At 38.5% G+C, this 24,456-nt stretch overlaps 1 protein-coding gene across 3 annotated transcripts in view; it reads left to right on the top strand.

Moving 5' to 3' along the window:
* SLC35F1 (solute carrier family 35 member F1) overlaps positions 1 to 24,456 on the top strand; it is a 422,068-nt gene that overhangs the window by 342,921 nt on the left and 54,691 nt on the right. For all 3 annotated transcript variants that reach the window (XM_055262538.2, XM_055262550.2, XM_055262546.2), the window contains exons 4-6: positions 11,609 to 11,768; positions 19,774 to 19,930; positions 21,812 to 21,864. In XM_055262538.2, coding sequence (XP_055118513.1) covers positions 11,609 to 11,768; positions 19,774 to 19,930; positions 21,812 to 21,864 — 370 coding nt within the window. The remainder of the gene's footprint in view (positions 1 to 11,608; positions 11,769 to 19,773; positions 19,931 to 21,811; positions 21,865 to 24,456) is intronic.

Genomic DNA, 24,456 nt, shown 5'->3' on the forward strand with positions numbered 1-24,456 from the left:
TCTAAATCCAAAAAATAGGGTATTTCCTGGAAAAGGGCTGTTATATATAGTCAGCACAGTGACACATTTGATTAGCTTATCTCTCTTGGACAATGTGATGGAAACATGGCTTTATCCAACATGAATATTTTATCCAACATGAATATCCAACAGTAAAACCTAAACAGTAAATTCTAAGGTATAGGGTTTGGGAGGGGAGAGGATTATGAATAACATAGCTCTGAAAAGGAAAAAAAAATCTCAGGGAGAGAGTGTAAGAGGTGGTGGCTATCTACCAAAAAAGTTCCTTCCAGATGAAATATACTACTACCTGGAATTACACTCCCGGTCAGATTTTCAAATGCCTCTGGGATGGTGACAAATCCAGGCCACAAAATTAAAATGGTTATTGATTGTATGTGAATGTATGTTCCACAACATATTTTCTATTCTCTTCAGCTGGACTGTCAGCTTAAAGAAGACTTCTGGTGGGTGTGTGTGTGTGTGTTACTAAAGTTTGTCCTTTTAAAGATCTTCCCCTGTTAACACTTCAGTTTTACTCACTGGAGATGAATTTATATATGTCACTTTTAGAAACATGGGAGAATTGCCAATTAGAAGCAGAGGAAGGGAGAGTGGGGAAATGTTCTCTTTCCTGGAATCACCTACCAGTTGCCTCAGGTTTAGCCTCCGACAACTGGGCCACTTGAGGAGAGCTCTTTGCCTGTGATAGCCGGAGGGGAGCATTAATGAGGATCTGAAGGCTGGCAGAGGAGTCTCTTTTGGGCACAGACCATTAGAAAGACGGATGAGGTCACCTCATTATGCTCTGCTGGAATTGGAGAAGTTTTTTTAAAAATAAACTTTTTAAAATAAACCATCAGCTTCCCTTGAAAACACTGACCTGACTCTTGTAGATTTTTACACTCTCATACATAACATATGTTGTTTTATATATTTTGAAAGAAGTACAGATGCTCCTGGATTTATGATGGTGTTACATCCCTATAAACCCATCATAAGTTGAAAATACTGTAAGTCAAACCATCCTAAGTTAGGGACTGTCTGTATATGCTTGAGAGAGGAAATTTGGAAACCACAGAGAATTTGGGCCATGGAGTTGTGAAGATTCAGTTATCCCATTCAAAGATAACCATTGTTAACATTTTATTCTTATAGATTCTAATTTTCTCCATCCAGAAATTTTTATGCCTAAGAGTATGATATGTAGATGTGTAATCAAGAAACAAATTTTTACATGAACATGTATGTCATCTAAAGCAAGCATGGTATAGAGGGAATGTAGAAGGACTCCTGTCCTTCCCATGCTACCACCCAGGTCAGGGAAGACTTCCATTCCCTTCTAAAAGCAGAGATGATGGGAGAAAACTCTCTCTCTCTCTCTCTCTCTCTCTCTCTCTCTCTCGCTGTCTCTCCATCTTTCCATTCCTTACTTGCTCCACCCCAAAGAGGAAATAGCTAAAGTTAATATCCAGTAGGAGACTTTACCACTTGGTGGAGTTGTGATGCTTTAAAAGAAAACTAAAAGTTTTGAGGGGAAAAAAATCTACAGTGCTTCATTTCTGCCTGCTCTATGTCCCTTGTTGGAAAGACCCCTGAAATACAGAGTCCAAGACCTGAAGACCATTTCCCCCAGGATAACTGACTTAGAAAGTTTAGGGTAAGTTAAATTGGAGTGGGAGATGGGAGGCAACACTGCCTTCTCCAATCCAGGTCTAAAATTAATACAGCTGTTTGATCTCCATTTGTTCTTGGGGTCTTTTAGGTGAACCATGTAGAATACAACCAATTTGACCTACAAATATGGCAGTTTCAAATGAATCAAGCTATTATTTTCTGCCAGTTAAATCCAAGAAGAGAGGAAAACTAAGTGATTGGAACCACAGCATCCAACATTAAAGAAGAAAACAGAACATGTAGTATTTTAGACACAAAAGACAGCCTCTGAATAGACATTTTATTAGAATGGAAACATGGTACTACTCAGCTTTTCTGAAGGTAGATAAAAGCCATAAGTTGAAGATAAAGAACAAGCATTGCCAAGTTGTTAGGTTTGTCAGTAGAAAATGGGAATGCTATGGAGATTTCCTGAAATCACTGTTCTTAATTTGCAGAGCAGTTTTCCAATCTTAGTTACCTAGATTTCCTTGTCATTTTCATCCATGTTGCAGAGCATATAAGTCAGAAAACAAAATACCGTAATGTACTAACTTTATTACACTCTGATTATTTTTTTCATGAGTTAAGGTAATTATTTGAACAGGTAAAACTGAAGTTACAGATTTGATCTTTTAGAAGAAAGCACTTCCTGCTTTTATGGGAAGAAGTAACCTACTGGCCTTTTCCTGCACTTCTGGGCAAAGCTACTCATTCTTTTAAAAGTACAATGAATTTTGTTATTACTTTGGATTATTTGATGGAACTTTGCATAATCAACTCAGAAAAGTTAACAGTAGGCTAAAGTATAACATTTAAGTGCTATGTGACTATCTAATTTTTCTAACGAAAATCCTCTATCTTGTTTATCTGACATCAATATCACTGTGCTCTTTTTGAAAAGGGTAATTTGTACCCAACTGATATTTTCCAGCAGTAAATACAAATATCCAAATTCAAAATTTCATTTGAAACTCCATAAAAGTTTGGAGAAAGATACAGATTTTCCCCCAAAGCCTTCATTTAACATTTGACAATGAGATAATGGATGTAAAATCTCTTTGAAATCCCTGGGGATTTTTTAAGAGGGAGAGGGATGTTGAAGACTAAAAAATACGGCAGTAAATTTCATCTGAAGGGAAAAACAGATGAGAATAGCCAAGATAATTTTGAAAACAATGAGTAATGAAAACCAATTTGCCTTAGAAGACATTAAAAATGCATTGGTAAAGCTACAGCAATTAAAGCAACATGATACTGTTGGTAGTATGGCATATAACATGGCCCTAAAATGGATCTTGATATATATAAAATATACTATACAGAAAATATTGCAGAGCAACAAGAAAGGGACCGATTATTCAACAAATGCAGTGAGAAAGTTGACTGTAATAAACTGAATTAGCTATTAATTTCATGCAACAAAATATTCCAGATGAATTAAAATTTTAAATGTTAAAAAAGGAATCATAAATAACTAAAAGAACACATAGATGACTTACCATAGTTGACTACTTCGCTGATTTGGGGAGAGAGAAGAAGTTTTTTTAAAATGAGCTTATAAATAAATATTTAAACCCATAATTTTTTTAAAGCTATAAAAAATTTTCAACAAATATGATAAAGGTCTAATAGCCTTAATAATATATAAAGATATTTTATATACCAGTAATAATACTAATACTTCAATAGAAAGAGAAAGTTTTGCTTCATCAGTAATTATATAACAAATTTAAAACAATTATAAAAGTTTATATTTGATATAAATTGGCAATAAAAAAGATAATGTACAAATTGATAGGAGTACAGTAAGATTGGAACATTCATACTCTGAAATTGGATAAGTAAATAGCTACTAACTTTCTGGAGAAAATTTTGACAGTATGCATCAAGAGTTTTTAAAAGTGTATACACTTTAGACCTATCATTTCATGGTTGGGAATTTATCTTAAGATAATATTCAGAGATAGAGGCAGAAGCTCATATTTAAGTGTGTTGTTTGAAGCATCATTTATAATTCAGAAGAACAGGAACAAATAAAATCGTCAAAAATAGAAAAATGATTAAAATAGTACTTTATAAAAATATTCACGGTGAAACCCCGTCTCTACTAAAAAATACAAAAAATTAGCCGGGCGTGGTGGCGGGCACCTGTAGTCCCAGCTACTCGGAGAGGCTGAGGCAGGAGAATGGCATGAACCCGGCAGGCGGAGTTTGCAGTGAGCCGAGATTGCGCCACTGCACTCCACCCCGGGCGACAGAGCGAGACTCCGTCTCAAAAAAAAAAAAAAAAAAAAAAAAAATATATTGACAAATATCTCATTTAAAAATGGGCAAATAATTTGAATAGACATTTTTCAAAGAAGATACAAAAATGGCCAATAAGCATACTAAAAGGGGTTTAATATCATTCGTCACTAGAAAAATACAAATCAAAATCGTAAGGAGATACCACTCCACACCCAGCAGGATAGCAAAAATCTAAAAAAAAAAAAACAATAACAAATGTTGATAGGATAAAGAGAAACTAGAACCCTTGTACGTTGCTGATGTGATTGCAAAATGGAATAGACACTGGAAAAGAGTTTAGCAATTCCTCAAAGTGTTAAACGCTGAGTTACTATATGACCTGGCAGGGCCACTTCTCAATATCTACCCAAAGAAATGAAACCCACAGGTTCCTCATAAAAGCTTGCTTGAAAATGTTCATTGCAGTATTATTTATAATAACCCAAGAGTGGAAACAACCTAAATGTTCATCAGCTGAGCAATGCGTAGGTAAAACATGATATATCCATACAATGCAATATTATTCAGCAGTAAAAAGGAATGAGGTTATGATACATGAACAACATGGATGAACCATGAAAACATCATGCTAAATGAAAGAAACCAGTCACAAAGGGTCACATATTGTATAATTTCATTCATATGAAATAGTCAGAATAGGTAAATCCATAGAGACAGAAAGTAGATTCATGTTTGCCAGGAGCTGTGAGGAGAGAGGAATGTACAGTAACTTCTAGTGGGTATGGAGTTTCTTTTGAGGATGGTGAAAAGGTTCTGAAATTAGATAGTAGTGATGGCTGTGCAACTTCATGAATACACTAAAAACCACTAATTGCATACTTTAAAAGGGTGAAATTTATAGTATATTTATTATAGCTCAAAAATGTTAAGCTAAATCTAATGATATGATAAAGTTATATTACAGGTTTAGGGTTTTTAATTTTTTTAAGAAAAGAAGGTAACAACTTTTGGGTGTCTTTATCCTAAACTGGGAGTCCCTGGAGTGCAGGGACAGTTTTATCTACCTTATCACAAAGCCTGGCTATGCCCATATAAAGTAGTCACACAACAAAAAATTATTAAGTAAATGAATGTAGTGTTTCCTTATAGTGTTATGAATTTCCTGAGGGAAGAAAGGATATCTTTTTCATCTGTATATGCCTTCACTGTCTCCACTCAAAACCTGGGATTTGGTAAATGCCCAGTAAATGTTAGCTGAATGAAAGAATAAACTTTTCCTGGCTTTATTCTTCCTGTAATTCTGCAGTTCTCATGACTTCCTCACTGCCATTCTGCTAATTTCATTTAACCTATTTTTTCTACAAAATATGAATTTTATCCCTGTAATATTAGTTGTGTGTATCTATGCCTTTATCCATGAATGTATTTAATTGACTTGTGTCTGTCTCTATAATGTCTTTGTGATTATAACTGAATTTATAAAACTCTGAAGTTACTCTGTTCACTTGATCAGATGAGGCCAACTGGCACTTGAATGATGGTGATGGTGCAACATTTTTGACCTACACAGAATTCCATTGCACAATCACTATTATAAAGTTATATGGTTGTGATAAATGCAATTGTACTATGTGACTCTCAAAACTGATGCAAAGTGATTAAAGAAAATAATATAAATTCTGTCCCCATGGCATGTCTTATAACCACACAAAGCCCAACAGCCTCACCTGTGGTGTGATACCGTAGTATCCAGTCAATATCATACTTGGCCTTGGATTCTCTCCTGAAACATCCAGAGGCCTTCCCTGGTGCTGACTGATGAAGGAATTCCATTTCATGAGACTTAGGCCATAAAAATATGCTTACTGCAAAATGGCCAACTATCTCCTCTTCTTGGATTTGGGCTGGCTCAAAATTATTCAGAACAACACTATATACAAATATGCATATATACATATGCGTATGCAAGCATAATAGTCAACACATTTTCTTTGTAGCAAATTTAAATTAAAGTGCACAGTGTCAGAGTAACAGAATGCAGGTCAGCAGGATTTAGGGCCCACGTGAACGCACACGGGCTGGGGCTTTGGGCTTTGGTAAACGCTCAATAAATGTCAGCTGAATGAAGAATAAACTTTTTCTGGCTTTATCCCTCCTTTAATCCTTCAACTCTCATGACTTCCAAGGGGGTTTTGCAGGAAACAGCCAGGGAAACAGAGAAGAGGGTGAGGTTCCCTTGGATATTGAAGGGAGGGGGGCTGTAGCAGCTGGCCGCCCACTTGGCAGGGGTGAGGCAGAAGCACCGATGACCCGGAGGACTTCCTCTCTCTGCTTTTCCTAACTCCCTCTATCCCACCCCTCTGGGGCTGGGGCGTGCCAGCGGTTGCCCAAAGCCCCTGGTAGCATTGCTAAGGGGAGACAGCCCCCTAATCCCCATCCCATGTTATTGCTCCGCAGCCTGTGCCTCTCCCTGCATCCCAGACATAGAGTGGTGAACTCTTGTGGACCAAAGACTTGTAAAATATTCTGTAAAACCAGGATACAACTGGGGAGACACACCAGCTGTAAAGAGGGTTTGCAGCCTGAAGGCAGATCTCACAGACACCCAGAAAATGTTCCATCTTCATGAGACTGTCCACTACTGGGACAGCTTCATGACCATGTTTGAGGGGGCTGCGTGCATCATGATGAGCACACTTTCAGAAGTGTGGGTGTCCAAAGCCAGGTTAAGGGGTCTGCGGAGTGCTGGCAAAGGAAGGGAGCATCCACAGAAGTCCAGAGAGAAGCTCGAGTGGATTTTGGCAGGAAGGAAGGGATGGGATGCGTGTGTGCAGGAGAGGGCATAACCAAATGTGATTAAAGGCCACAGAGAAAGGCACAGTGATAAGATGGCCAGAGATCAGCTGGAGTGGAAAAGAAAAAGGTAGGGAGAGAGAGGGGAAATTAAATGACGCTTCAATCTTCCTGTACATATACATATTTTTAAAATTTTAGTGCTACTTAATGTTGACTGTCTTCTGTTGTCTTAAAAGTAATGTCAACATGAACCTTTTTATTTAAATAACTTCTGGAAGCTGCACTTGAACTCCGATTTAGCAGTCCAGACGCTAGTGTTTTAACCCGAGTTCTAATACTAATTTGCTTTTCTCTTAGACCATTAGTTCCCTTATTTATAGAGTAGATACAGTCATAACTCCCTTAAAGGGCTGTTGTGAAGATTTACTTTGTCTACCATAAAAATAATATAATCGTTTTTACAAACTGTAAGTGCAAACTTAATGCAACCGACTGTAAATGTTATTTAAAACTACAGGGTTCAAGCTGGGCGCAGTGGCTCAGGCCTGTAATCCCAGCACTTTGGGAGACTGAGGCAGGAGGATTGCTTGAGCCCAGGAAATTGAGATGAGCCTGGGCAATATAATGAGACCCCATCTCTATTTACAAAATAAATTTTAAAAAAAACTACAAGGTTCAAATTATAATCCTGTTGCTATCACCATGACTTCAGAGACTTTTCTCCAGCCATTGTGTACTGTGTGCCTCCATGTCTCTATCTTTTTGTTTGTTTTGTTTTGTTTGTTTTATTTTGTTTTGTTTTGAGACAGAATCTCACTCTGTTGCCCAGGATGGAGTGCAGTGGCACAATCTCAGCTTATTGCAACCTCTGCCTCTCAGGTTCAAGCGATTCTCCTGCCTCGGCCTCCCAAGTAGCTGGATTACAGGCATGCGCCATCATGCCTGGCTAATTTTTGTATTTTTAGTAGAGACAGGGTTTCTCCATGTTGGCCAGGCTGGTCTCAAACTCCTGACCTCAAGTGATCCTCCCGCCTCAGCCTCCCAAAGTGCTGGGATTACAGGTGTGAGCCACTGTGCCCGGCCGTGTGTATAAAATTAGAAAACAGAATCGTAGACACCTCTGGCATGTGTTGCCTGAGGATTCAAGGCACAAGGAGAATAAAATTCATTTAAATCCTTAGGGGGAAAAAAGGAATCTATGTAAATCTAAGAGTAATAAACACTTCACTTTTCCATTAAAGTATTTTTAATGTCCTTGGAGATTTTTCAGAACATAAGATGGTTATAAAATAATATTTGTTTATTTTTTCATATGGATATTTTATAATTTCTTTTTAGATTCAGAGATGTATGCAAAGAAAGTTAAATCTACTGAAAAGATTAATGGCAATCAGAAGAAGAGTTTTTGTTTGTTTGTTTGTTTTCTTTTTTAACAGTTTCAGTTATAATGCTTCTCTTTTCTACCACTCTAGCAACCACTTAGCCAAGGGATTAAGCTACAAGAAAACTATTGAAAAATTATTTTGTCAGTATGTTTTATGTTATATGACCACGAGGGGAAAGCTGAAGGCAAAAATCACTAAAAAAGAATAGCCTGTTTACTAAGAGCAGCTGCCAAACAGTTTCTCTTCAATAGTTACAAATGCCATGGTGAGAGCTTCAGCTGTAGCAATTAAATATTCCTCTCATTGATCTTCACTAAAACATTGTCCAAAAAATTATTATGACATAACTTCTGCTGATACTGACAATTTGTGTGACCTTGAGCACATCATTTCACCTCTTGGGACTTAGGAAGCCTCAACTATTAAAGGGGTCTTGGTGATTCTAAACTGGGGAGATACTGCCCTCCAGGGGCGTTCGCAAATGTGTAGAATGTTTAATGGTCAAGGCCCAGCAATGCTAACTGCCCTGCAGAGAGCATGAGACAATCTTGCAAAATCAGTTGTCCCACCCTAAATGCCAGTAGCAACCTTGATTATCTCTAATGTCCGTTCTGACAGTCAGTGATACCATATGTCTGACAATTCATTGATTTATTCAGCCACCAATTACTGAGGCCCCACTGTATCATAAGCACCAAGCTTCTCTCCTCAAATGCCCCAGAAACACTGGCTTGATTGTATCCTTCTTTTTTTTTTTTTTAGAGTGATATTATTTATTGGTTTCTTTTTTTTAATTTTATTATTATTATACTTTAAGTTTTAGGGTACATGTGCACAATGTGCAGGTTTGTTACCTGTGTATACATGTGCCATGTTGGTGTGCTGCACCCATTAACTCGTCATTTAGCATTAGGTATATCTCCTAATGCTATCCCTCCCCCCTCCATCCTTCTTTAAGAAAAATTATGATTATATTCTTCTTTCCCTTCTCTTCTTTCTAAAAGTTTGCACTTACCCACAGGACCATCTGACACTTACAAATAAGGATTTTCCAACTCAAATCATTAGGGGAATAGATCTCAGGACTCATCAAGTGCTTTGGGTTTTCTAATGACACTGAGAACCTAAAAGCTCACTTCAGCTCTCCCCAAAGATTGGATGATGGCCTAGCTTGCCCTCAACAATTCAGGAATAGAGGCTTTCAGCTCCACTGACTGAGGGCTTCCAGCCAGATAATGAAACCCTAATTCTGTAGTGTGCAGCTAAATATTTCAACTTGATTCAATCATTTTTAATTTTTAACACAAAACACCAACTGTTTTATGCCCAGTTTTCAATGGCAAACTGAAATTTCTTAATTTGCTTAAATAGCATCTGAGGCTAGCTGTAAAACCTACCTTAGAGCATATTACCACATCATTAACTTACATTGCTAATTAACTGCAGTGAGCAACTGTGTGCTGTAGTACAATCCTACCTCCCACCACCTCCTTCCTGTAGTCCCTCCAAGAGTGCTATGACCTTTGGGCTCAGCCCCCAGCCATCACAGTGCTACTTAGCATTCACATGGTCCTTCCTCACCTTATCATCTCAGCAACCTCGGGGATAGCTTACTATTCTGAGTGCTTGTTTCATTTTGCAGAGGAGAAGACCAGTGCACAGAGAAACATGAGCATCTGTCCTGGTCACAAAAAGCTTTGGGGATAGAGGGGATTCAGAATGCTATTTGCAGTGCCAAGAAGCCACTCTGATGTTTAGGGATGCTTTGCAAATACACAAACCTTTTCTAGCCTTTGGTGAATCTTGGAGACTCTATTTTGATGTTTCTGGTCATTAAAAATCTTTGTATATATTTGTTCAATAACTCTTATTGAATACTCCTCTTAATCTCTGCAGTGTTCTGATGCCAATAATCCTGTACTAATTAAGTACTATTACAATTGGAACTACAGAGGAGAAGTACAGCATTCAACAAAAGCATCAAACAGTACTCGACCTAGCCTGGGGATCTAAGAGGCTTTCCTGAGGAGGCAAATTATAAGTGCAGGCCTGAAGGATAAAGGAGGAGGAAGTTCAAGCAGTGGAGCACTCCAGAAGGAGGGGTGTACATAAGTGAAGGCCCTGGGGCATGAAGGAGAGGCTTGTTCCATGTAGTAGAGGATGTTAGCTCAGTCTAGGTGGCAGAAGTGGGAGAGGGTGGCATGAGTAGATTTGAGAGATGTTTGGAAGATTAAATTGGCAGAATTTGGTAATCAATAGGATATAGGCAATAAAAGTGAAGGAGTATTGAGGATCACTGCCCTGTACTGGCAGCTGGGTGGTAGAGGCCACTTATTTAGAATTCCAGCAAGGAGATATACTGGATGGTTGGAAAATCATAAGTTCCTCATGTGGTACAAGGAACTTGCAGTTCTATGTGACATCACTTTGTCTAAGAGAGACCCTGTCTTCTATAGTGTATCCAGAGGTCTTAACATAGTGTGGTAGAATCTGAATTAGTTCCATGGAGCCCAAAGCATGTGTTTGAAAGCAGAGTTATAGACCAGCAATGAGGGCCTCATGATTAAAGAATTACTTTCATATGTAGTATCTCTGAGGTTCATACTGATCTTTGGGGAAAGTTGTTATCTTCATTTTACTAACAGAAATTTGAGGCTCCTGAGCTTGTGATTTGCCCAAGGTCACACAGCTGTAAATGAGGATCTGTACTCAAATTCAGGTCTTCTGGCTCCTAGCACAGGGGTCTTCTCATTTTGCCACATTATCTCTCTACATAATTGGGACAAATTCTCTATCAACTCCTTGGACTTACATGTCAGATGGAATCTCACTATTTGTACAAAATATATAAAAAATGAAATCAAAGTTTTCTGCTATACTCTATTCAACTTTCTTTAAAAATTTTTTCTAATAGTTCTTTTAAGTATTTCTACTTTTGAGACTCATATTTGTATTTATATTTAAAGCACTTTTTTTATTTTAAGAATGAAATGACAAGAACAGATCAATTTTTACTGGTAGCAGGAAGACAGCTGTCCAGGAGAAATTAAACTCAACTTTTGTCTAATTTCTAATAATTTATAAAACATTATAAGACCTCTGCACCCTCACCTCCCATTCCCAGATCTACTCGTAAAATAGGGGGACAATGTAAAAAGGCCGGGTGTACTCTCCCCAAACCAAAGGTGTTCCCATGGAACATGGCCTGGCCCTGAAGAAGACAGGAGGCAGAGATGCCCCGGCACCTGGAGGCAGGAGACTCTTCACCACCAGCCCGTCTTATCAATTTGCCTTCTCCCCTTTCCCTTAAAGTTTGGGGGACGTTTACAATTAAGTAAATAAATAAAGCTAATTTCCATTTATTTCAGAGTCTGTTTTAACTACAAGTCTGGGTCTACACAAAATCTCAGGTTCAGGGGAAAGACAGAACCCTTTCTGCAGAACTAAATTACTTTTCCCTATTACATGGAATGCTTCCTCCTGAATCTCCTGTTGTTGTTTACCTTCATCCCTCCCAATAGCTCCTGGACTGTTTTGTGATCCCAGTCGTGATTTTGCTCTCCTGGTTCTTCCTGCTGATCCGGTACAAGGCTGTGCATTTCATCGGCATCGTCGTCTGCATCCTGGGAATGGGCTGCATGGTGGGAGCAGATGTGCTTGTGGGAAGGCATCAGGGAGCAGGTGAGTCTTCCGATGTTCACCAGGTTCCTTACCTCTGCGGGTGAGGCCAAGGCAAGAAATGGAATGTTCACACAGTTGGGTGAAAACAGGGACCTTAGGAACCTGGATTTCCCACTATTTGTGTCCTGTTCATGTTTGTTCCCCACACCTGAAACAGGGCACACAGGAGGTGCTTAATGCATGTTTCTTGAGTGAATGAGTTTGCAAAATACAGCTTTCATGCCCTTTCTGCATCCATTCAGAAACATGCAGACAGTGTTTAAAAGTGAGAGTCATGACCTACCAAGAAGATGTTTTGGAGGTCAATCCATTCCTGAACCAGCTGCCTGGCCCAAGCCCTGGTCCTTGGTAGAGTTGGTGGTAATGAGTTAATTCACTCCTGAGCCACAGGGCCTTCCACACATTTCCCCAACCCCAAACCTTTCTCTGTTAAGCTGGAGAAAGACTGAGCTTTCAAACTACTGGGTGAAGGTTGGTTTATAGGCCCACCAGTAAATAAAGTTTGAGGACTAGTTAGGAGTGCTCCATAATTTTAGGAGGGAGAGTTAAGTTCAGTCTCCTCACACATGGTTTTTAATTTGTTTTGCGAGGAGGGGTTATTGGTATCAATTAGAGTTTATAAACCCATAAGGTAAAGCTGCATGATTCACTCATCAAATTGCTCTGAATCTGCTGGGGGAGCCCTGAGCCAGGGTGGTTTCCAGAAGACTCTTTTTAAAGCATTGCAATTCTTTAAAATGTACCAAAATTTTTGCTACAGAAGGGTTTTTGGAACAGAAAAAAAAAAAAAAATGACCTTCTTTGTTAACAATAGAAATGGGATAGAAAGTACCCACTTTTCTATAGTTCTTGCAGTTGCCCTTTCTTCTAGGAAATTAGATGATAAAGAGTCAAAAGTGGACCATTTCTCTTTATGAGACAAGGTCACATTAAGTCTCTGAAACAATGTCATGTATGTTGTACCATAGAACTTTATAACTGAAAAGGACCTTGTTCAACTCCTTTGTAATTGACATATGTGAACACCAAGATCCATCCAAACCAAGTGAGTTGCCCAAAGTCACAGAGCTGGCAAAGCAGAGACTGGAACACAAGGCCCCCGGCCTCCAGGGCAGGCCTCTTTCTCTGTCCCATGTTGCTGGGAGCTGAAGATACAACAAAGAACAAAAGAGAGACAGCCTCAGCCTCACACATCCACACCACCTACACAACACCATCAGTCCCCACTTCAATAGAAATCTGAAAATAAATACCTCAGTGTTTCCCAGATTCTCTTCTATGAAACACTGGTTCCATGACATATTGATAGACATCATATGAAAGGGCCAATATTATGCTATATACATGTAGTAATGTTGATATGAATAATCTTTTTGGACCAATCAGATAATATTTTTGTCTTATACAATGTGGCCAGTTGTTCTAAAGTCATATATGTATGTATATATGTATATACTTTTTTTGAGACAGAGTCCCGCTCTGTTGCCCAGGCTGGAGTGCAGCGGCGTAATTTCAGCTCACTGCAACCTCCACCTCCTGGGTTCAAGTGATTCCCCTGCCTCAGCCTCCCAAGTAGCTGGGATTACAGGCACCTGCCACCATGCCCAGCTAATTTTTGTATTTTTAGTAGAGATAGGGTTTCACCACATTGGCCAGGCTAGTCTTGAACTCTTGACCTCAAGTGCTCCACCAGCCTCGGCCTCCCAAAGTGCCAAGATTACAGGCATAAGCCACTGCGGCCGGCCTAAAGTCGTAACTTCATTACACTTTCTCAGCGTTCCACACACTGTGTAAACACAGGCTAAGCAGAAGCAAGTACCCTCAGTTATAAAAACTCTATCTTCATGAACCCCAGCCATTCATCTTGGCCATCATCTTGCATTTGATAGTCAACTATAAAGATGAACATTTAAGCCTAGAATGTTAAGCTAATTTGAATTGATTTCACTAGATTGTATTCATTAATCCTGTAAAAAAATGTTGTTTTGATTTTAAATGAAGTGTTAGAAAAGAAGCAAAACTGCTTAAGAAAAAGAAAGTAAGTCTGTTTGAGAGTCTTTCCAAAGTGTCATTTTAAAAAAAACAATGTAGATGTGGCTAAAACATACTGGAGTGGAATTTGGTTTCTCCATGTGAATCTGCTTAAGGCCCACAGCATCATTGCTTTTGTGATATACAAAGCATCAGTGTTAACAGAATTAAGCTTTATCATTGTGGAGCACCTTCTGTGCTATTGAAATGGTGCCCAAGTACATAGAATGATGTTTTAAGACCAGCCCAGATATAGGATCCAAGGACTCATTTTATAAAATTATGATTGGACATGCTCTGCCTCTATAAAAATATTAAAGTAGGCAGCAATTTAAGACATCACAGAGAACATATTTTTTTAAAGAAAAAAACACCCCACTGGTTTTGAGGTCAACAGAATCCTAAAATTGTTACATATCATTATCAAAAATACTCCTTTTTTTTTCACCTCTATGGCAGAGTTGGTTCAATTGCATTAATCAGCCAGGGTCACAAAACTTTTCTAAAATACTGCAGGTACTCACCAGAACACAAGTCAGGCATCCAAGTCCATATAAGATGTCATCACCAGGCCAGGCACATTCAGAAATCCCAGCGACTCAAGAGGCCAAGGCAGGAGGGTCACTTGAGGCCAGGAGTTCGAGATCAACCTGGGCAACATAGTGAGACCCCATCTCTACAGAAAAAATTAGCCAGCATGGTGGTGTGCACCTATAGTCCTGCCACTTGGGAGGCTGAGGCGAGAGGATCGCTTGAGCCCAGGAGTTTAACGTTACAGTGAGCTATGATTGCACCACTGCACTCTAGCCTGGGCAACAGAGCAAGACTGTATCTCAAAAAAATCACAATAATAATAAAATTATCATCACTGTATTAACAGTTTTGCACAGGAAAAGAGACTCTCTGACTTCATCCTTTTTATAATACTTAATCTATGTTTCATCTTCGTTTGGGATTTTGACAATTCTGTCTCCAAGCACATTGATGTCGGCCCTTTCAAAGTTTCTTTGACTTCATTATAATTAAAGCAATTGCTTTAATTCCATTTCATCAGCATGTTTCTTCATTAGCTATCCAGAAATTCTTTGTTTTGATTTAAGTCTGGCTGAAGGAAACTTCTTAGATGGCATTAAGTACTTCATGTACAAAATATAAGTTTCAGGGCACGGAATGATGTGCCAGGAATTAGGGCTTTTGATGAAACTTGACCAGCAAGTTTTCCCACTCTAGACAGAGGTAGAGAGAAAGCATCCTAGTCCCCAGCCTGGAAGACTCTGCCTTAGAGACTATAGAGTGATATATGTGGTGGGAAGGATGCAAACAGCACTTATGTTCTCATTCTATGTGTGTCACGTGTACAACTGATCACCCACTATAGGATGCTTCCACACCTTTGAGCTCACTTGAAGGAAATGTCTTTTCCAAGCTTACTGGTAAAAAATCAGTGGGCTTAATATGTGTATTCTCTTTGTCACCTTGGCTCCATGTCAACAGTATAGGCCTCCTCCGAAAGACCATCTCTGCATTTACTGATGTGCAGGGCAACAGGCAATAGAAGTGGCTTCTGAGAATATTATAACTATTATAGATGGGTTGGAGTGTGTAAAAATGACTTAGTAAAGTTGAAAAGATTCAGCACCAGGACTTCTCTGCTTGCCTGGGAAAACTTACTGGATATAAAAGACAAGGTTAGAAGGTAGTAAGATTAAGATAAAACCTAATCAAAATAGCTCCTTGTTATGAAATATCCTTCTTGCCCTTCAAAAGATCCTTTCTAACACAATATATTTATTGCATCTTTTAGTTAATTTATCAAAGATATTAGATGCCAACAATAATTTTTTATTACACTTAATTTTATATTTATTTCAAGGAAAAGAAAATATTTTCAAGGAGCCAGGTAATCAAACACAATCAAGTAAAAATGACATTTTTTATTGAGTGCCCACAGGTGCCAGGTACTTTATTACGTATTATTTCATTTAATCCTCCTAACTATGCAAAGAATTTTTATTGTCATTCTTGCAGCTGAAGAAATCAAGCCTCCGAGAAGATAAGCAATATGTTTAAGGGCACACCATCACCAAATTACTAGGCCCAGATATGAAATTTAGCCATTATTCTTTTTGCTATAACACTTAGTCCTTATTTTTCCATAATTGTGACTTCTACAACAAATGTAAAGACGTTTTATCATAGTAAATTAGTGCAAGTGACTGCCCTAGGTTGCCCAGAATGGAGAAGTTCCCCAGATGTGGAACTTTCAGTGCTAAAACCAACAGAGTCCCTGGAAAACAAGATAGTTGGTTCCCCCTATTTGAGAGGCAGATGTATTCAATGGGATGGACACATTTTCAGGAACTGCATTAATAGTCTTTCAACACTCTAGAATAGTATAACTCACCATTTATTTCTTGTCCTAGTGGTAAGTCATGATTTCAAATAGCCTTCCTTTTTCCTCCCACAACCACGCATATAAAAACATGTCTCCAAACATGATGTTTCCAGTACTTAAACAAAAATCAAGTAAGGAAAGCCAGTTTTTGCAAAGCAATTATGACTAGGTTGATTAGAATCAAGGAGCAATCCAAAATGAGAAATGCCCAACCCAAAGAGACAGGTGCTTCAAGAAATAATTTATTCACTTTTTTAAACTACCATTTAGTGAACACTTACTAAGTGTCAGATGCAATGCTAAGCATTTTACATGTCATATTTTATTTTATTCTCACAGTAACGTAATTTTAAGATAAGAAAACTGAAGTTCAGAAAGACTCTGTAGTTTGCCCAGTATTACACAGCTAGTAAGTGATAGAGATGTGATCAGACCCAACTCTACCAATAAATTGAAAGCTGTTCTCACTGAAAACATTTACCATAGGATGTATTAAGACCTGTTCAGTCAGCTCAATTCATGTAGCCTTTTATTGAGAATGTATAATGCTCCAGGATTCATGCTGGAGACCACACAGAATATACAGCTGAGTGAGCCACAGTCCCTGTCCTTCAACCATGATTTGTAAGAGAACAGTTGGCTGCGGGGAGATGAGATACACAGGTTAACAAGTAACAGACAAGGAGTGGAGCATGGTGGGTGCCATAGACAGATGCTAATGCTGTGAAATTCAGAGGAGGGAGAGAACTATTGGTTTGGGTAGACATTTCACAATTTTAAACATGTCCACTTACCCAAAATTTATAAATCATTATCACATATTGTGGTTTTATACATACATAAATGACAGACGTTCCAGCATAACTTTTCCCATGAACATTGTGCAAAAATTGTTATCACCATGTCAGGTATCTACTGCATTAACTGTGCATAATCTATGTTAATATTTTATATGTTATTAATGCAATATGTTATAATTTCCAGTTAACTAGATACAAATTTTAGGCACAAAATATTAGTCTTAATACCTACACATTTTATTATATCAAGCACTTCATTATATAATATAATTGGATAAAATTATGTTCTGGTTAATTTAATTATGTTTAATTAACTAAATTTTAATGTATGTTATATGTATATGTACCTACTTTCAAATGACTTAAAAACTGACAAATTATCAGCAAATTATAATAAATAATATTTAATATTTTTGTTAGTGATAACTTAGAAAATATTTGTGAACTTGTGGTTACACAAAATTGTGTTGTGATGATCAATAATTATTACTGAATCGGTGAAAACTCAAAGTACTGATGAGTATATTTCCTACAGTCAAAGGCTAGTTAACAGAAGAGGCCATAACAGCGTGGCGTTTGAAAAATATTGGTAAGACTATTCACTGAGACAGTGTGTCCTCTTTTTAGGACTTTTAAAAGGTAGATTGATGCTTCCCTAATTTCTATTAAAATATTTCATTATGATTTAGCTTTCTTCAATTCATTCTATAAAATTAATTTTATTAACCAAGAATTATATTATGCAGCACTTCCACACTTCACTAGTACAACAATAATTGATATTCATAATAATGACCCCATGTCATCACAAGATTCTAAAATATCTTCTGAGTGAAAAGAGACTGGATCATGTTCATTATAATTTTACAATTTTAGTTATAGATACATTCTATTTTATGGGTCATTCTTCAGATGAACTACTTAAAATTAAAAGTTTGTCATTATTTTATAGTTGACACATAAAAAAGATTAATCAGTTGCCAAAGATTTCACATTCTGTCACAGCAACCTTAATTTTCCTAAAAGATCTGCCCAGGGACCTCTCACCAAGTCTGGTTTCTCATTAGGGCCTCATCAAATTCTCAGCTCATCTCCTGGGCAGTGATGCCTAACTCCCCATGAACCCAAAAGAACTTCCAGCTCTCACAAAATCCCATTCTCAGCTCCATTCCCTTGAGGATGACTCCAGCACAATGCTGCCTTCAGGATCTCTTCCCCTCTCTCTCCAATCCTTGACAGGAAAAGGAAGTTGCCTTAGAAAAAGTGGCACCATTTAGAGATAGAATCTTCCAGGGTGACCACATGCCAAAGTCTTTCCGCAAGCCCTGCCCAGAGTCTTTGATGTGAAGCCACTACCTAAAGAACACTCAGTGCTCCCCATTGAATAGTGAGAACCCAGGCTCATCGGGGAATCCAGGGCTAAGCTATCATGAGTCCTTTCCTTAGAATCACGCTGGAGTAAGCACCCTTCCCATCCTCAACTTCCACTGCCCCAGAGCTGCAGGTCAGCTGAGCTCCTGCACTGCAGACTTATGCAGGACAGAGCCAGAGACCACTTGGGTACAGAGCCCACCAGTGAGGCCATTCTAGCTGCTTATTTCTACTCTCCCCCTTCCCTGGCTCCATACTTCCTGGAGTGGGAAGTTTGCCCAATTCTAGGAAATACCTGGGTAAAGCATTTATTTTGTTTTAAATCAACCAAAATTGAGTTTATTTTTATTTATTTATTTATTTGAGACAGAATTTCGCTCTTTCCCCCAGGCTGGAGTGAAGTGGTACGATCTCGGCTCACTGCAACTTCCAACTCCTGGATTCTGAGGGATTCTCCTGCCTCAGCCTCCCAAGTACCTGGGATTACAGGCACCCGCCACCACATCCGGCTAATTTTTGTAGTTTTAGTAGAGACAAGGTTTTGCCATATTGGCCAGGCTGGTCTCAAACTCCTGACGTCAGGTGATCCACCCGCCTCGGCCTCCCAAAATGCTAGGATTACAGGCGTGTGCCACCACACCCAGCCCAAAATTGAGTTTAAAACAAAAAGAATTTTTAATGAAAAAATATTAATGTGATAGTGAATTACATGTATTTACACTCTTATGTTACTTACTTCAGGGGAGTTGAAAATTTCAACCCATAAATCCTTTCACTCTCATTTTCTAACAGTTACACATTTTGCCCATGGTCAAAGTATAGTCTTGACAGCTTCTGTTATAGCTTCCCTCCCTGAATAGCAGAGGGTGGAAATGTATACTGCTTCTGTTTGTTCTATACCATGTTCACTAAACTGCTGGAAAATGTCCTGAAACCAATATAACTTGTGCATGAGTTAGCATATATTCATAGACATTAGCTGGGTGTGGTGGCAGGTGCCTATAATCTCAGCTACTCTGGAGGCTGAGGCAGGAGAATCCCTTAGAACCTGGGAGGTGGAGGTTGCAGTGAGCCAAGATCGTGCCACTTCATATTTGTATAAATCTGATAAGTAAAAATCTGATACCTGGACAGAAGATAGTGGGCTTTGTAGAGAGGGTGTGATCTGGAAGAGACTGATCTCTTTCTTAGAGAAGACTTCTAATTGTTTTCAACATAGGCAACCTTTTTATATCAGAACATGTCTAGAGCACAGATAAATAAACTTTACTAAATCTTAGTTAGAAATTGCGTGACTTCTATAAAAATGTCAAAATAGAATAGGCAAGGGAAGCTCAATTTGCTGATGCCAGATTCTTGTTAAGAAAGTTTTAATGATGCTCCCTTTGTTTGTTTGTTTGGTTCCTAGGGGAAAATAAGCTGGTAGGGGACCTTCTGGTCTTAGGAGGAGCCACACTCTATGGTATTTCTAACGTCTGGGAAGAATACATCATCCGAACTCTGAGCCGAGTGGAATTCCTGGGAATGATTGGTCTCTTTGGAGCATTTTTCAGTGGAATTCAATTGTGAGTAAAAATAACAAGAAATATAGATAGTAGAGGAACTGTCAAGACTTATTCTTACAATTTTTGTTCTTGGGATGTAAAAATCAAGGCTGGAATCCAGACACCAGCTTCCTGTACAAAGGACTCATGAAATCTGCCAACTCAATATCTTTATTAGTAAATTACCTCCAAATTAAACAAGTTTAATATAAATTTTTACAAAACAATGTTTTATAAAACATTGTAGATAATTTGCAAGAAAGCATTAGAAGCGTTAGGATTGATTCTCTGAAACCCATGAGTGGATTATTACTTAGAGAAGTAGAAAAACTAAGCATAAATGTCCCAATTCAATGCATTTCCAAAAAGGAACATTCTGTCTACTAGTGACAACCACCAATAGAAAACTTATGGTTTAAAATTACCCTTTTATAAATGTGTGATTTTACTGCCCATGGATTTGCAAGAGTGGACCATATTTCAAATTTATCTCTTAGAATTTAGCATTTCTATTTTCCTTAAAAAAGGTGAAGATATAATACAGACATTCACTAAGCATCACAAAGTCAAAAGCACCAGTTTTGCAATAATTCTACAGCTGGAACATATAAGTCATCACTGACTATTGCCTCAGAATTTGTTATGAGAATAAGTTTCAATCAAAACAATTTTCCACCAGTAAAGACCAATATTTTAGCTTCACGAAAGACATAAAGAATGATAGTATAACCTCCAGTCAAATTTTACTGAGTCTCTTTCTACAAACAGGTAATTCTGATTTCACCAATCTCTTTCTACAAAGCAAGCACTTTCTAATTGCATGGTTTCAGTGTCTGAAATTATTTATGGAAGATATTTTGGCATCACCTTAAACAGGTTTTACAAATAGGCTGTTTTCAACAATCCTCCAAATTTTGATGTCTTGAGATACTGGTGAAAAACTTCACAGAAAACAAGGCACAGTCTGAGAAGGATTTATTTGGGGTCCATTTTGAAAGTGATGGCATTTTAAAGCTCCTAAATTTGGTGCTTCAGCTTTGTGAGAGGAAAAGGAATTACGTAGTTCAACTATTCATAGCCAACATTTTGTAGATAGATGGCTTCTTTTATGGGTTATTATTCTTGAGTCCAAAAAATATGTTCAGAGATCTAGTGCTCATTTGCTTCAGTTACAGTCTATTAGAGTTGAGTGTTCCCTTTGGGGGACGATGCCACCAAAATAATGGAAGTGGCACTAGGGTGTCCTTGGCAAGTGGGATATATATTGAGGGTTCACTGGAATCAAAGTAATGCTGGTGGAGTGATGCCAACACCACCTCCCCATTCTCTTCTAGATCAGTGGTTCTCAAAATATGGTCCTCTGACCAGCAGCACTGACATCACATGAGAACTTGCCAGAAATGCACATCCATGGATCTCACCGGATCTCTGAATCAGAATCTCTAGGGTTGGGACCAGGAAACAGTGTATTTTAACGCACTCTCCAGATGGCTGTCATGTACATTTAACTTTGAGAACCATTGCCCTAGAAAACGCTCAATCAGAAAATTGATTAAACCTGCAAGCACAGACGCTTTCTGAACCTCACCGTTTGCTTTTCAGAAAGCATCTGTCAAGCAGAAACAAAGGCTGCAGGCAGACTGTTTGGGTGAGAAGGGCAGGAAGGGTTGAGCGCCCCAGGGCCCCGTGGCACACCCTCACACACCGACTGGGTTCTTCAGGGATAAACCACAGTCTGCCTAATTAGACTTGCTTCTGCATGACCCAAAATTCTTTCTGAAATTCATCTGGTTGCTTCATTATTTGTATACATCTGATAAGTGGGGGAAAAAAAGAAAGAAAGAAAGAAAGTAGAGTGCATTCTAATCTTGCTCATCAGGTTCATTTTCTTTGAATTTGCAGAGCTATAATGGAGCATAAGGAACTGTTAAAGGTGCCCTGGGATTGGCAAATAGGTAAGGAGTTGGCTCACATACGATGCTGTTTTTATAACCTGAGAAATGTGTTTGAAGAATGATGTAGGTCGGGTGGAGCACAAACAAGGAAGGGATTTAGAATGGTAGGGGACAAGGGAAAATGAAATCCCTTTGTCATTTCAGGAAATCCTGCACATTCTGAGAGACTAAATTGTATTATTCATAGTGTTTCCTAATTGAACTTCTGCCCATTATCATCGCCAAGATGCCATTAGGGGAGACACAGAAGTGTGTTATTAGGTTAAACACCAACAGAAAAAAGAACTGGCCTGAGGCAGTGGTAGCACATAAGTAACAGCAATTTGCCTTAGCCAAGAAACACTAAACTGATGTGACCATTAAAAAGTGCTACTTTAGTAAAGGGAAAAAAACTGAACTTAACAAAAAACCATGAAAGGAAACAATATAATGGGCATTCTGAGCCCATAAAAAACTTTCAGAAGGGAGCAGTTTGCACAAAAGAAATGGTTAATTGATCTCCAAATGGATTTAGAAAATACCAGACATGCTTTGAGCTAGTTAATAGTCATCCAGGACTTCTCAGGTTCCACCTGTTTCTAAAACCACTTTCCTCGAAGAAATTTAGGACAAGGATTTAAGATCCTAGGAGATGCTGTAATGATCAATCTCAGCAAGTCCTAAAAGGGACTGACATTTAATACCCTCAGAAGGTGTCTCCACAGTGAGCACAGAACATGGCTTATGGAATTGCATGGAAAATGTGTGCAGAGTGAATGCAAGTGGCAGGGAGGGGGCTACAGACTCTTCCCCACACTGAAGCTGGCTGCTTGAGCCATCTCCCCCTTATATGACCTTTGATACAACTTTAGCCAAATTCTGTGTCCATAAGGAAACACAACAAAAACATAAACTCCCGTGCGTCACTTTACCTACCTGTCCCCATCCCCTAAGCATGTGAGGCCAACTTACTGCTGACATCATTCCCTCTGAAGGCACACTGTGAGCCACAGAATTGTGCCTGACTCTCCGTAGGGGTTCTCTCTAGTGACTTCAAGGCCCTGTGTCTCAGAGTCCTGCCATTTAATTTCTCTCCAGTTGTGCTACAGAATTATATAATTAAATGAAAATCAACAGGGCAAGGGGAGAGAGAAGAGGAGGGCAACAGGGAAAGGAAACCAGTTGCAGGTTACAAAAAGCATTTGTCTTTGTGACCCACAATAACAGAAAACAAAATGTTACCTGTGCTTGACAGCACTTCACATGCAGTGGTCCATGAGTATAAATTAATTTTACATTGATGATAATAGTAATGATCAAAAAGAACTTGTCCTCAAACTATGTGGATGTCATGTGCATATCCACTGAGGTTCTGTTATAATTCAGTGTTAGTTAAATGAGTCATCAAAAGATAGTTTTATTCTGAGCTCTCACATTGCCATTAAAATGTCAGTCCCCTATAGTTGAAGATGATGAAGGACAGTGTAAAAGGAACACATTATAGAGCCATCCATTTAATTTCTGATTGGAAATGAGGTCAAAATGGCCTCCATAGCACAGTAGGGTGACTATAGTTAACAATAATTTATTGTGTATTTCAAAATAGCTAGAAGAGATTTAGAATGTTCCCAATACACACAAAAAAATTAATCAATGGTTGAGGTGATGGATATCCCAAATGCCCTGACTTGATCATTACACATTGCATGCATGTGTCAAACTATCACATGTACCTCATAAATATGTACAATTATTATGTATCAATAAAAAATGGCCTCGAAGGGGAATCAAATACTCATCTTCCTCTTTCTGAAGCATTTGTAGGGTTGCGTTTGGGATGTGTTGACACCAGGGTCTCCTTGGTCCTCATTATCTCGCCCTGACCTACTGCAAGGTTCTGTTGTTAGCTCAGTTCTAGACACATGGCATGCAGGGGATAAATGTTTACTAAGTGAGCAAATGAATGAATGGCAAGCAACAAAGATGGTCCTATTCTTTCCTCTCTCATCTCACAAAATACAGAAAAAAGGGAAGCAGTGGAGACAGTGGCAGGAGACTTTAAGCTTGACATTGCACTTTCTTTCTGTGGAACTGGGAGATGGCATAACAGCCACTGCAATTCATGGGCCACAGAGGCAGGGAGACATCAAGGGAAGGTCAGCACCCTTTCAAACCCACCCCACACTCCTTGAGAAGTCACCCGAGAGGCCAAGCTCTGATGACTATGTCCTGGTGGAAAGCTCACATTCTTCTGTTTAGGAGACCAGAATCCAATAAGTCTTCCTTTCTCAGCATCTGTCAATGAATTTCTCTACCTCCCCACTCTCCACACTAGTAATCTAACCTCGTATAATCTCTTGGACAACTCATGTGATTGCCATTTTATCAAAGTGGAAAGATGGTTGTCTTTTTTTTTTTCCTTGGGGTTAATAAATATGTTTTCTATTCTTTCCTTTGGAATACATGTTTTCTATTTTCTTAACTCAAAGCACTTTTAAAAACAGATTTTGTTATTTTCCTACAACACTGGCCAATTGCAAAATACAGAGCAATTAAAAGCAAGAAGATAATAGTTATTGTTGTTTGTTTTTATTCCATTGTTTTACTCTACTG

Source organism: Symphalangus syndactylus, chromosome 2 (genome assembly GCF_028878055.3).
Source record: "Symphalangus syndactylus isolate Jambi chromosome 2, NHGRI_mSymSyn1-v2.1_pri, whole genome shotgun sequence".
NCBI lineage: Eukaryota > Metazoa > Chordata > Mammalia > Primates > Hylobatidae > Symphalangus > Symphalangus syndactylus.